This window comes from Gallinula chloropus (assembly GCF_964237585.1).
Source record: "Gallinula chloropus genome assembly, chromosome: Z".
NCBI lineage: Eukaryota > Metazoa > Chordata > Aves > Gruiformes > Rallidae > Gallinula > Gallinula chloropus.
In genome coordinates, this window is record NC_140089.1 from 85,978,074 (window position 1) to 85,990,998 (window position 12,925).

General features: G+C 44.9%; 1 protein-coding gene across 1 annotated transcript in view; it reads right to left on the reverse strand.

Moving 5' to 3' along the window:
- Positions 1 to 971: 971 nt before the first annotated feature.
- The window catches only part of EPG5 (ectopic P-granules 5 autophagy tethering factor), a gene marked incomplete at its 3' end in the record, with an annotated part of 60,637 nt that continues 48,683 nt past the window's right edge, over positions 972 to 12,925 (reverse strand). Inside the window, exons 37-44 of the mRNA XM_084278717.1 lie at positions 12,486 to 12,671; positions 8,520 to 8,729; positions 8,251 to 8,395; positions 6,646 to 6,888; positions 5,557 to 5,776; positions 3,636 to 3,851; positions 2,423 to 2,537; positions 972 to 1,154 (exon numbers count right to left, since the gene is read on the reverse strand). Coding sequence (XP_084134843.1) covers positions 972 to 1,154; positions 2,423 to 2,537; positions 3,636 to 3,851; positions 5,557 to 5,776; positions 6,646 to 6,888; positions 8,251 to 8,395; positions 8,520 to 8,729; positions 12,486 to 12,671 — 1,518 coding nt within the window. The remainder of the gene's footprint in view (positions 1,155 to 2,422; positions 2,538 to 3,635; positions 3,852 to 5,556; positions 5,777 to 6,645; positions 6,889 to 8,250; positions 8,396 to 8,519; positions 8,730 to 12,485; positions 12,672 to 12,925) is intronic.

Genomic DNA, 12,925 nt, shown 5'->3' on the forward strand with positions numbered 1-12,925 from the left:
AAGCAGTGATCGTTCAGCTGAAACAATAAATTTACAGGCTCGTGGTTCATGCTTTGGCCACAGAATCCTAACAAGTGATCACCAAATTACATACAAAATAAATACATCTTCACAGTGTCTTCTAACAATCCTGGTCATGTTGTGCCCAGCCAGGCTGAGAAGAATAAACTTAAGTGGTGGATGTCAGTATTTTCTAAACAACCAGACTTAGAATTAAAGAATCCTAACATAAACACGACTTACTGCTCCCCTCCCAGATACAGAGGAGACAGAAAATCTATCCCCAAATTTACATCACCTTGTAATACAGTTACTTGTATTAAATGAAGCAATATGAACACAGGCTCGCTAACATTTAGAAAACAGAAAAGAAAGTTCTTAGTTCAAATTTCAGTTTGTGTTTACAGAGGTGGGGAGCAGACTACAGCCATACCTTTCAACTACAGATTTCTGTGGGACAGCTGAAAAAAAAAAAGTCAGAACTTAAATCTCTGCAAATGCAGTGACTTCACCAGTCTCCAGACACACACTCACATAATGCTCAGAGGCATCCTGGTTGAGCAAGCCAACACCTCTTTTACACAATCCTCCACATACTCTGAACTGGCCTGAGCAATAACATGCTGGAAAAATAACGTAAAAGGCACAAAGCAAAAACTGAAGCAGCTTAAGGATGGGTTATGCTATCTAGTGATTTGTACACCCATCCTCAGGTATCCCCTTCTCAAATGAGCACCGCACACTGGAAGATATTCAAGTGCTTTCAGTCAACAAAAACTAAGCAATTCCACAGGCCTATAAATCAAAAGAAAAGAAAGAGAACCTTAAGGAGCAGAAAAGTTGCCAGTGTGCAGTTCTCATTCACATTTCTGACTAAAGTGGAACTCTGAAAGGTAAAAATTATTTGTGCAATAAGAACATTGAATGTAAACCAGAGTAATCAACGTTGCATGATTCTGAGCTCAGTGCTGCTACCGAATGCTGTCCAAATAATGCACTTCTGGGTACAGGGTGTTAATAAGGAGAGCCAAGAGGTTATTGCCATCTCTAAGACAATGCTCTGGATGCTTGATGAACTGAGAAGCCTGGGAGAGCTGCTCTTGGAAATCCATATATTGCTTGTTGGATGACATAGATTCAAGAGTATTCAGTGCCTACAGATACAAGGGAAAGTTTGGTTAGCTGTGTGTACTTTGATCCATGACAAAACGGTTCACAAGCTACCACATCACAAAGCCATGAAAAAAAATCCTTATTTACTGGGGATCCTGGAGTATTTGGAACAAAACATCTGTAAAATACAATACCTTAATAGTGTTTCAGGTCATCTCGTATCTTTCAATCTGTTCCTTCCCCAAGATCAACACAACTGTTCTACCAGGGCTTGCCAAGACTCTGTAACCTGAATATTTTCAAATATTTACCTCACAAGCTCAGGATATGGTTTCAGGGAAGTTACACCGAACCACAAACCGCAACACACTCAGCTTCTCACTTCATGTTTTTCTTATGAGCATCTTTGTCTTTCATTAAAAGTTTTACTGTGCTCCCAGTAATGACATTACAGGGGCATGGCCAAGTTAGAAATCACTGTGAGAGAGCCTGTGCTGGCAGTGGCAAACACTGGAAATGTCTGAGCAAGTTTTATTTCTTTCTTGGAGAAGAGAAAGAAGTAATACAAGTTAAGTTAGTTACTTTGGTTTCTAATCAACTCCTCCTTCCTAAGGGGCTTACCAAAACTCCAACACCACCAATGCATGTGCTAAGGGAGGAATGTTTATTTGTCATAGGGTGGTGGAGCCCTGACCTCACATAAATAACTGCTAGTGTGAACCTAGTCCTGCTTTACCACTGAAAAAGTGGGGCAATCACAGCAGCACTGTTTTTTCCTGTTCCTTTTCTACTCCTCCTACTCCCTACGTTCCAAAGTTTCTGAACTCAGGTTTAAACAGACTTATGTTCATCTGCACTGTTTCAGTCAGAAACTGATGCTGTACCAACAGTTTTACTTGTATTCAACCCAGGATCATTTTAGGCTCAGTCACACAGTCCTGCTACCAGAGTGCAAAGCTGCATCGCTTCCTGCTCTATGCTGCATCCAGCCTCATCTCCAGCAAGTTAGAAGATGGTGTTTTGATGTACAGCAGAAATAGTACCCGAGCTCACAATACACACCCTGCCCCAAAAAGACATGAGAGCAACGAGCTATTTGTGAAATCCAGGACTGAGATCCAGGTGTAAAGCAGTAGGGAAAGGAAAAAAAAAAATGCCTCAGGTCATTCATCCCCAAATAAGATCCATAAACCGAAGGGAGGATTTCATTTGAAGCAGTGCCTGTGGTGACTTGTGTAAGCCTCAGCCCACAGACTGAGCAAGCACGCAGAGGGGGCACGACAAGGAGCCAGTGAGTGGCACACTCTACCTGCTGGGCCTTCTGTGACAGCTTTGGCTCTGACCCGGCTTTCAGGCGGACTTGGGTCTCTGCAGGAATCTGCACCAAGAGGAAGGCTGACAAACTGCGGGCAACCACCCGAAACCTTGCACAGGGGGGGGAGAGAGAGAGAGAGAGAGAGAGAGAGAGAGAGAGAAGGTGGTATCAGTTCTGCAAGTCCTCAACAGAAGGTAACACTGGAACTTCTAACCCATGAGATCTTGCTTGCACAAGGCGCGTTGGGAAGGCTTAAGGACCTTTTTCAATGCATTAGAAAAAAAACACAGTTTAAGATATCCTTTATAACATCTACCAGAGGAGAATAAAATACCATACCTGTGAAGTGTTACATCTGTTCCAAGCTTAGCTTATGCTTTCAGGTCGTATCTGAAATACTCATTTCACAGCCTTTAGAACATCGTTACCACCCAAATCAAAGGATGAGTTGAACAAGACTTAGGATCTCTGGAGATATTCCACACCTGTCTGGACTCCAACCTGTGCGACCTGTCCTAGGGACCCTGCTTTGGCAGGGGTGTTGGACCTGTTGATCTCTGGAGGTCCCTTCCAACCCCTATGATTCTGTGACTGATTTCAGAGCAGTTTCAACAGGACTGCATCCCAGAAGGTCTTTATAAAAGTAAAGTTACGTTTGGGTTGGTGTTCCAAAAACATTTACTTTTTCTTCTTGGCATTCTTTCCACAGTGAACTTGATTTTAATACTCAGCAACCAAGCTTACTGCATCTCTTTAGAAGTGAAAGTGAATACCAAGCAAGCAAATAGGTCTTTGAGCTTCCCTTAACATTCCCAGCATCTCAAGGTTAAGATGGAAAAGACAAGAAGCACATGATCATGAAAAAATTCTTGTGGTATCAACAGCAGCAGCCTTCTCCAGACCAGGTGAAAGTACTTCTCTCATGAACAGCCTCCCTAAGAACTTTAACTGGAGATGGACATCAAGCCAGAATCACAGCTGCATCTTCTCTCCTTTTCCACCACAAGTTTTTGCAGCAGCTCATAATCACTGCTTGGATTCAAACACTTGCTACAATTTTTCTCTGGTGGGTCCAAGCAGCTTCACAGATGTGGGGACAGCCTACATTCAGAACATCTTTCAAGCCTGCACTGTGCAGTCTGGATCCCAGCCACAGGGTTAGTGTGACAACTCAAGCCCAGTAATTTACCACACCTTCTACACTTACCTGGGTGACAAAGGAGACCTCCTGCCCAGCCCAATAGTACCAAGTATCCCAGAACTCATCCTCTCCTCAGCCAGCTGATTCTGCCTGCTCTGGATTGACAGCAGCGTTCGAATGGCAGATGTCATCAGAATGGTGTCATCTTGCTCCATGTGAATCAAGGATAACTGCATGGCCTTATGCCACCAAAGAAACAGCTTTGCCTCTTCCTTTGCTGAGCTTTAAGTGAGATTTAAAGAGTAAAATAAAACAAAATAGACATTAGAGTCAGATGCACAGCTTAAGAAGTTTCTATCTCTCCCCATCAGACCCATGAAGGATTCAGATGGCTGATTAACAACAACTAATCTTCAATCTGAGGACAGCACAGGTGTACTACCCCACCTGTAGTTACACTGTCATGGCTGCTGCTGTTTCAGATCTGATGCAGACAGCAGCTAGCAGGTTTTAAGGGCCTGTAAGAGGACAAACAGCAATGCTTCCTTTTAAGCTTTACAACTGAAAATAAATGATATTGCAGCCATAAGTGGATTTAAGCTTGTCTAGGACTTGGTGTAAAAGGAATGAAGCTGTATCACTCTTTTTACATCTTCACTTACCAATAAAACCCTTGTGGAAACAACAGCTAGTGCTTCCCAAACAATTTAGACTTTTAATATGATCTTCTAGAAACTTTTTTTTTTGTGGAGCAAAGCACAGCTTCAAAGTGAAGTTCCCCCTGTGATATTTTTAATCTTTCCTCAAACAGTTTGCAGTTTAAGTTAACAAGCTCAGATTTTCCACATAAAGCATCAGCACGAGTTTCCTGCATCAGGCTATCCTCACACTACTCCACCCAGTCATTTCCCATCCCAGGCACCCTCAGCTTTGATGTTCAGAGCAAGGTTTAATTTGCTGTGTATGGTGGCTTTGCAGTCTCCTTCACACTCTGGCAGTTGAATTACACTGGCGCCTACAACAGTGGAAGAATTCCTTGAATTTCAAGAAACAGTGGGAATGCACATTTCCTCCCCCCAAAAAATGTTCCTCCACAGCAAATAATAATGCTATCAACACTAATATGGAAAAATGTTCACCACATTTGCTAAATTCAAGCAATTTCAGCAGCAACTGTAAATACAGCTGTCCCATACTTTAAGTATTATCATTTTCATCCCAAAGTTATCTATCCTTTCCCTCCCCTACAGGGCTCTGTACCTAATAAGACGTTTTACAGCCACACAGGAACTCAGTGCACCCGACTGGATCTGCTGCAATCAGGTCTGTCTGAGCACAGAGCAGCTCTGACCACCACCTCTCAGTGTCACACTGAGCATGTAGCTCATCCCACCTAGTGGGCTCTCTGCAAGGCACTGAGCACACATCCAGGCTGCCACTGAAATCACGCTTCCCTCGAGGAAAAAGGACTAAAAACTGCACCATAAGTGTTCAAAGTAAATAAAACTCCTTCTTCTGCTTATGCACAACAACTATTAGTGTCGGCACCGTGGTTTAGCAGACTCTGGAACAGTGGATATAGGACTGGCCTTTTCATCAGGAGAGTTAGGAGGACAGAGCCAGGCTCTCCTCAGTAATGTCCAGAGATAGGACAAGGGGCAGAGAGTGTAAGCTGGAGCAGAGGAAATTCCATGGGAATGTAAGGAGAAACTTATTCCCTGTGAGGGTGATGGAGCCCTGTGGAGTCTCCTTCTCCAGAGACATCCAAACCCACCTGGATGTGTTCCTGTGTGATTTAGTGTGGGTGATCCTGCTTTGGCAGGGGGGTTGGACTAGATAGTTTTTCAAGGTCTCTTCCAACTCCTAACATTCTGTAATCCCACAGCCTGGTAAAATTAATCTAACTAACCCAGCCACTTAATTATACCAGCTATAGAACCACTGCCTTGTAAGCCAAGGCACATTCAAAGAGCTTTGAGATTTGTACCTTGGATACACTTGATCCAGCCATTTGCTGATAGTCATCAGGACTTGTGTCTCATTGGTAAGAGTTTGGTTGGCATTTAAGCATTGCAGCAGGTAGACATGCAAGGTCAAGTAGCTTCCTAAAGACAGACACTCCTGCAGGAATTCTTCCATGGTTAGCTCAGGAACCTGGAGGGAGGCGAGTATAGGGCCCCAGCCTAATTCCTGGTGGTGAGGACAAGCTATAAGGAAAACAAAAAGGCATTCAAGCACAAGAATAAAAAGCACGTGAGTAAGCAGCATTTGGTAAAGCCTAAGAACTGGAACTACTTCACTGCTTTGCTTTAAATTACAGGATTTGGGCCATTTTAGCTGTTCTCCAGGTGATCAATTTGTCAGGCAACTCTGACAGAGAGAAGAGAAAAGCTCTGCTGTCACAGGGCATCTCCTCGAGGTCAAGGTGGGACATTTTACCAGTACACAGTCAGGATTAGGTTTGAAAGTTTCAGCAATGGAATTTTAAGTATTTCATTCAGGTGTACTGAAATCTGATCCCATAGAATGTGGGAGAAATCAGTAAGTAGTCCCACAAACCTGTGCAACCAGCACCACCCCAAATAAACCCAACACAAAACAAGTAAGAAAACACCACCACAAAACACCACCACACCACAGAATTTCACAGTTTTACTTATTAATGCATGGGGGTTTTTCCTTTCATTAGCCTAGAGAACACTACAGGAGGTGAAAAAAAATCTGCTTTGTTTTCTTGGGATTATTACTTTCTAAAGTAACCTTCCCCTTTAGCTGGAAAAACGATGACTGTTAGAGTAAATCAGGCTTCACATAGGCAGAGATAATTCTTAAGACGACACATAATAAGAGCAGCTCCAAAACACAAGTGACAACAGGCTAACTCTTCTACCTCTAGTTACGACAGCACATATATATGTATATGCCTGTGTGCAGTATTTGGGAGCCATCAGATACAAAGAAAGGAAACCAGATTAAAACCCAGTTCCAGTACTGGGCAGCTCTAAGGATTCCAGGCAATGCCTATTTAACAGCCACCCAAGAGGGATCAAAGACTGAGCAGCAGACAGGCTCCTACCCTCGCTGAAGTAAGCAGTGATACAGGCTTCTGTGGTCTCTGCCATGTGTCGCACAGAGGCCAGGCTGTGACAGGCTGCTGTGAGGAGGGGCATGGCCAGCAAGCCGTGCACTCTGCTGTCGATCCACTTCCGCAAGCTCCCCCGCAGCGACTCGGCTGTCGCGACGCTGAAGTTGTTCATCATCATCAGCGCTTCCGCGAAGAGACTGCTGAGGGCCATGTGACGTGTCTGCAGATCCATATCTGAAAGTCAGGGAGAAGAGGAGGGTTTCAGCAGGCACCAGAACAGAACCCAAAACCCAGCTTCACCACTGAGCCCTTTCCACGGGCACTGGGAAAAGCCTCACACCTCAATTCGCTGCCTGGGCTTCGGAAACTGCAGGAAGACACCCGTCCCCCACCATCTCCTCCCTGGATGAGATAGTTCATCATTCATTAAAGGGACAGAGAACTTGTAAGACCACACAGCAGAGTACACTGGAGCCCATCTTTCATCTAAGGCCTTTTAGAACTACAGTGAAAGTCAGCCAAATGATGAAGCACATTTACAGTCTTCAGGAAACCTTGGGTATTACAACTCAGTTTAAAGCAACAACTTCAAATGAACAACCAAGATTTTAGATGACCGAGATTAAAATATGACCAAGATGAGCCCTGAAATGTTGCAATCCCCTCATGCTTTTCCAGAACTCTAGATTTCCTGCTAATTCCAGTGTTCAGCCCCAGATTATTTTTTGAAACTACCTCTTGGCATTGCCTGAGCACGTTACCATGGGCCACCTGTAGCAGTACACTCAAAACACAAATATTTCCTGTGCCTGGCTCTTAGAGAGAGACTGAGAGAGAGAGAAGTGCTATGAGGAACATTGGTAGTAACAGGCAAGCCTTCCCTTCTCTTCAGGTCAAAGACTTTGGCTGAAGATGGGGCTGTCCTCAAGCAGCAGTATGAGTACTGAGACACAGCTAACAGTCATACAGATTTTTGGAGACTTCCTGTCCACTCTTGCTAGCACACCAGTGTGGGTCATGGACCAGACAATTCCTGACAAGTATTTCCTTGTAGTAAAGGGAGGAGACTGACCTCTCCTAAAGTTCTGGTTTGATAGAGGAAGCTCAGGCCCACACTAGTAGTAAACGCTGTGGGTGTGGACAGAGCCTACTACTAGCACGGATCAGTATGATTTCCCCCTACCTCAGTAACTTGAGTTTTCCCAGCTGCACAACTGTTCAGAATCCTTTCTTAAAACCTGACCTCTCAGGACCAAGAGGTAATAATTTGCATCAAGAGAGGTACAAAAGCCAAATAAGGCCAAAATTAAAAACTTGACAGCAAAGAAAAGAATCTCTCAAGCTCCTGTACATCGGTCAGTTTTACTCACAAGATAACTTCTGTTTTTTCTGCTAGTCCTGTTACTTGACAGCTTCACAGGGTGCTGTTCCTGTTTTTGTTTTCCACCAATACACCACCTACACATACATCAAAGCACCATGCCCTGCCTCCCATGAGGGAGACAAGGCAATGCCAGTAACCAGTCACAGGGGTGTTCAACAATCCATACAATGCAGTAACTCTTTGGAGTAATTTGCCACTTCTTAAACACAAACCTGGAGGATTGAAGATGACAACATCATCTAGCAACTTGGACATTTCTTGTTCCAAAACTGCAAAAGTAATCTTTCCACTCTGTTCTAAGGTGCTCAGAAACCGAACCACCTGGCGAATGTACGCTTGGCACTTCAGTGTTGCATCCTGTTAATGACAATTGAAGTTAATTAGGAAAAAAAAAAGTCACACCTAGAACTCTTTCCACAAAAGCAGAACACTTCAAGTGACAAGAACAGCTTGGAGCTGCTGTAAAACCAGTTCAACTTACAAGGTGGATGTGGCTACCCGAAGATGCACCAAAGCCTGCTGAGATTTTCAGGACCTTCACTATCAGTTCAGCTGCAGCATCCTTAGCAAGGATAACAGAGGGAGGGTAGTGACTGTTGCAGTAGCTGATGATGCTCTGGTAAGATGAAATGCCCACAAGCTGCCAAGGAAGGGAGCTGGCCTGTCCAAGAAGGTTTATCAGTGGAGAATCCTGAAGATTTAAAAGACATCACTCTAAGCTTCGTCTTCTTTGCTGTTTTAAATTAATTAAATTGATATTCACAGAACTCAGTATTGTAAGGAAGCCCAGACTCCAAAATTTTAAGGAGACTTCACAGAAACCCCACATAAATAGATGGCAACTGGGAGTCTGGCTGAAAAAGCAACTCAAGCAACAAACTAACACACGCATGTCATTTCAGCATTCATGTAACAGAAGTCAGGGCTGCTGCCTACTGCTGCTCCCAGCCAAGCACAAAAATCATGGAGTGACACTAAAATTTGACAGGTAAAACATAGAGACAGAAGGGAGGAGTAGAGACCTTACAGGCCAGCCTACAGTGCCCACAGGTCACATAGCCAGTGCGAGTATGCAGATGGAAAGGTCTCTCCATCAATAAGCAGCACAGCCTAGCTGGCCAGCCTCCTCTCAAGGGCTCAGACACATCTGCAACACAAAAGGGCACCCCCCCAGATGCTGAGAAGCACCCAATTTCTACACTACAGAATGAAAAAGAACACTGTAATTGTGTTGACAGCCAGCACAACCTAAAGATTTTAAGGATCCAGAACTAACCCAGATTAGCCTACAAAAAGAACATGACACCAGCACATCAACTACTTCAAGCTGCTCATTGACTCAAACACAGGGGTCAGAAAGCTCGAGATTTAGGTCGAGGTGTCACAGGATCATTCTGGGAGGTGAAAAACAATCGTCAGTGTATCAATTTAACACACTGCTGAGGGCCAGGAGGGCATTCCTGAACCCGACTCGTGCAGTGTACAAACAGGTATCATAGAATCACAGAATCTTAGACTGGTCTGGGTTGGAAGGGACCCCAAGGATCACAGAGCTCCAACCCCCTGCCACAGGCAGGGCCACCAACCTCCAGCTTGGATCTACACAAGGTTGCCCAGGGCCCCAGCCAACCTGGCCTTGAACACCCCCAGGGATGGGGCATCCACCACCTCTCTGGGCAGCCTGTTCCAGCCCCTCACCACTCTCTCTGTAAAAAAACTTCCCCCAATATGTTATTTAAACCTTCCTTCCTTTAGTCTTAATCCATTCCCCCTTGTCCTGCCATTGTCTACCCTTTTTAAAAGTTGATTCCCCTCCTGTTTGCATGTTCCCTTCAGGTACTGGAAGGCTGCAATGAGGTCCCCCCGCAGCCTTAAGGTATTCTCAAGGTATCTTGAGAAGCTTCTGGTAAGCAAAATACATTCAGGCTGAAGCACATGAACTCCAGTAATTTTCCTAAACTGGAATCCAGTGTTAATCAAGTGTTGCTGGTGACATCTTGACAGATCATCTTGTAATGCCTCAGAGGAAATGGAAAACAGAAGACACGACAAGTGGGAGAAAGCTGGCTGACACCAAAGGGGACTTTGTGAACTTTACTCAGCCACTCTGCAAGAGTCTTCCAGCAGCAATGGACTGACTCAGGCTGTGCCAGATTTACCCACACAGAGCTTTTAGCAAAGGCAGGGTTTAGAAAATTCTTCCTAACAGCCTATGTTTCTTTTTTCCAATAATTCAGAAATACTGGAATGCACCCATAGATGGGGAAAGCGCTAAGAAGTCAGGGATGATGAAATCTGTCTTTGGAGCAAAAGAACAAGAAAAGTCAACTTAAGGACAGACAGATGTAATAACCTGTCCCCAGTAACTCATCAGAAGCAGTCAGCGATGAGCTGCTTAAGGATATGTCTGCTCCTCAAGGCGTTGTTACATCACTGGGACACATCACCACATTATACAGAGCTGGGAGGGGAGCATTTTATGCTAAGAAATAAGTGTTTGCAAAAGTAATTCTGAGATTTGTAACTCCTGAGAAAACACAGTCAAGCAGACAAATAAATCCTTTTACAGAATCACAAGGTTGGAAAAGACCTTTAAGATCATCAAGTCCAACCATTCCTGTCCTGTGCTAAACCAGATCCCTGAGCACCTTGTCTATCCGTCTGTTACACACACCCAGGGTCGGTGACTCAGCCCCCTCCCTGGGCAGCCTGTGCCAGGCCCTGACAACTCTGCCAGGGAAGAACTTTTCCCCTCACATGTGAGCTGACCCTACCCTGGGGCAGCTTAAGCCCATTGCCCCTTGTCCCATCTCCTGTCCCCTGGCTGAAGAGACCATCGCCCACCTCTCTGCACCCTCCCTTCAGGTGGTTGTAGGTGGGGAGAAGGTCTCCCCTCAGCGTCCTCTTCTCCAGGCTGAAGACCCCCAGCTCCCTCAGCTGCTCCTCAGAGGATTTGCCCTCCAGCCCCTTCCCCAGCCTGGTTGCCCTTCTCTGGACTCACTCCAGGACCTCAATGTCCTTCTGATGGTGAGGAGCCCAGAACTGGACCCAGCACTTGAGATGCAGCCTCACCAATGCCCAGTACATGGGGCACAATTCCCTCCCCACCTACTGGCCACACTATTTCTGACACAAGCCAGGATGCCATTGGCCTTCCTGGGCACCCAGGCACACTGATGGCTCATATTCAGCCTGCAGTCACTCAACACCCTCAGGTCCTTCTCTGCCTGACAGCTCTCCAGCCAGTCTCCTCCCAGCCTTTAGTGCCGCAGGGGGTTGTTGTGTCCCATGTGCAGCACTCTGCATTGTTAAACCTCAAACCTTTTAGAAACCAAAGGGTATAAGATACACTTGGATCAAGTGCTGCTTGGAACCTTGCAGGGACTAATCCCATTGCTCACTCAGGCAGTGTGACTGGTACTGTGATCAGGCTGGAAAACATTACGAACAGGCACAGCAGGAGACAGAGCAACACATAAGCTCCTCAAATGAATGATTCCTTACCCCCCTCCACACATTCACATCTGCCACTCAGAAAGAGAAGCACAGCACAGCAGGGATTTACATGAGTGGCCATGACAGAGTAAGTGTGACTCGTTCCGCCTCCCAGTTCTTCCTACTGCACCACAGGTGCTACAGGCACAAATGCCACAGTCAAAGCTGCTCCAGCCCTCCCATCAGCAGGCTCCCTCAGTCAAAGCAGGCAGAGGCCAGGCACTCTTCCCTGAGGCTGTCTGAAAAAGCTTCACCTCGTGTAATATTGCATGAGCAATACACAGGTGTGTGTAACATGTACATGTATGCACATGTACAGGTGTGTATGCAAATTCTTGTTAACACTACCTCTACTTTGCACATGCTTGTAACTAAGGCTCTCTCCAAAACCAAGAGAGAGAAAAGGAAACAGACATTTCATTTAAGGTCTGGCCTGGGAGACAAGAGAGCTATACTGCTCAGCATCCCATACTTGACATACTCGGACTAGATGATCTTTCAAGGTCCCTTCCAACCCCTGACATTCTGTGATGCTCTGACAATGAAAGTAAACTACACAGTAGCTTTATATACCAACTTTTTTTTTCTTTAAACACTAATGGAAATAACATACATAATTGTTCCTTCCAAAACCCAGAGTGTTGTCATTTTGCTACTCGGGGCAACTGTCTGTATTTACTCACTCTTCATGATGCTGCTGGATCACAGCACCTACAGGAGCTTCTTAAAACAAAGAGCAGCTCCTCTTTTTTCACACAGGTTATGGAAAATGCTTCAGACAAGGATTTAGTCTTGCTCACCTCTGCAGTGCTACTGGGAGTATTTCACCTGTGCGAAAGCACTTCCAAGTTAATCACTCTGCAAGCAAGAAAAGAGTCACACCCTGTGCCCTTGGTAGCAAAGGATTACTCCTTTAAAGACAAAAAAATGTAAGAACTTTTAAAAAAATTACCTCTTTGCCTATAAGTTGTTCCTCCTTTGCCAACAGAACCATCATGTACAGCAAACAGACAACCATGCTGTGAGTCTGAGGATGAGGATCGGGATTCCAGGCATCAGAGAGGACACTGACCCAGTTTATTTCACATAAAACACTGCCCAAGAATAAGAAACAACTCTTGGGGCTGCCTCTTTCGATCTAGAAAGGAGAAAGGAAAAACAGACAGGCATATAAAACAATGCAGAGATAAATGCTTTATTAGTTTTCAGTTTTTTAGTCAACTATGCACCCACAGAAGTATTTATTTTAAAGCCAGCAGAGGAGTAGACAGATGCCACCTCATCATTCTGCCCCCCACAAGAAAAGTTGCACATGTAGCTTTCTAAGCCTCTCAAACAAATAGCACAGAATACCAAACTACTGCAAAAGAGTAATAAATAATCTAACTAAAA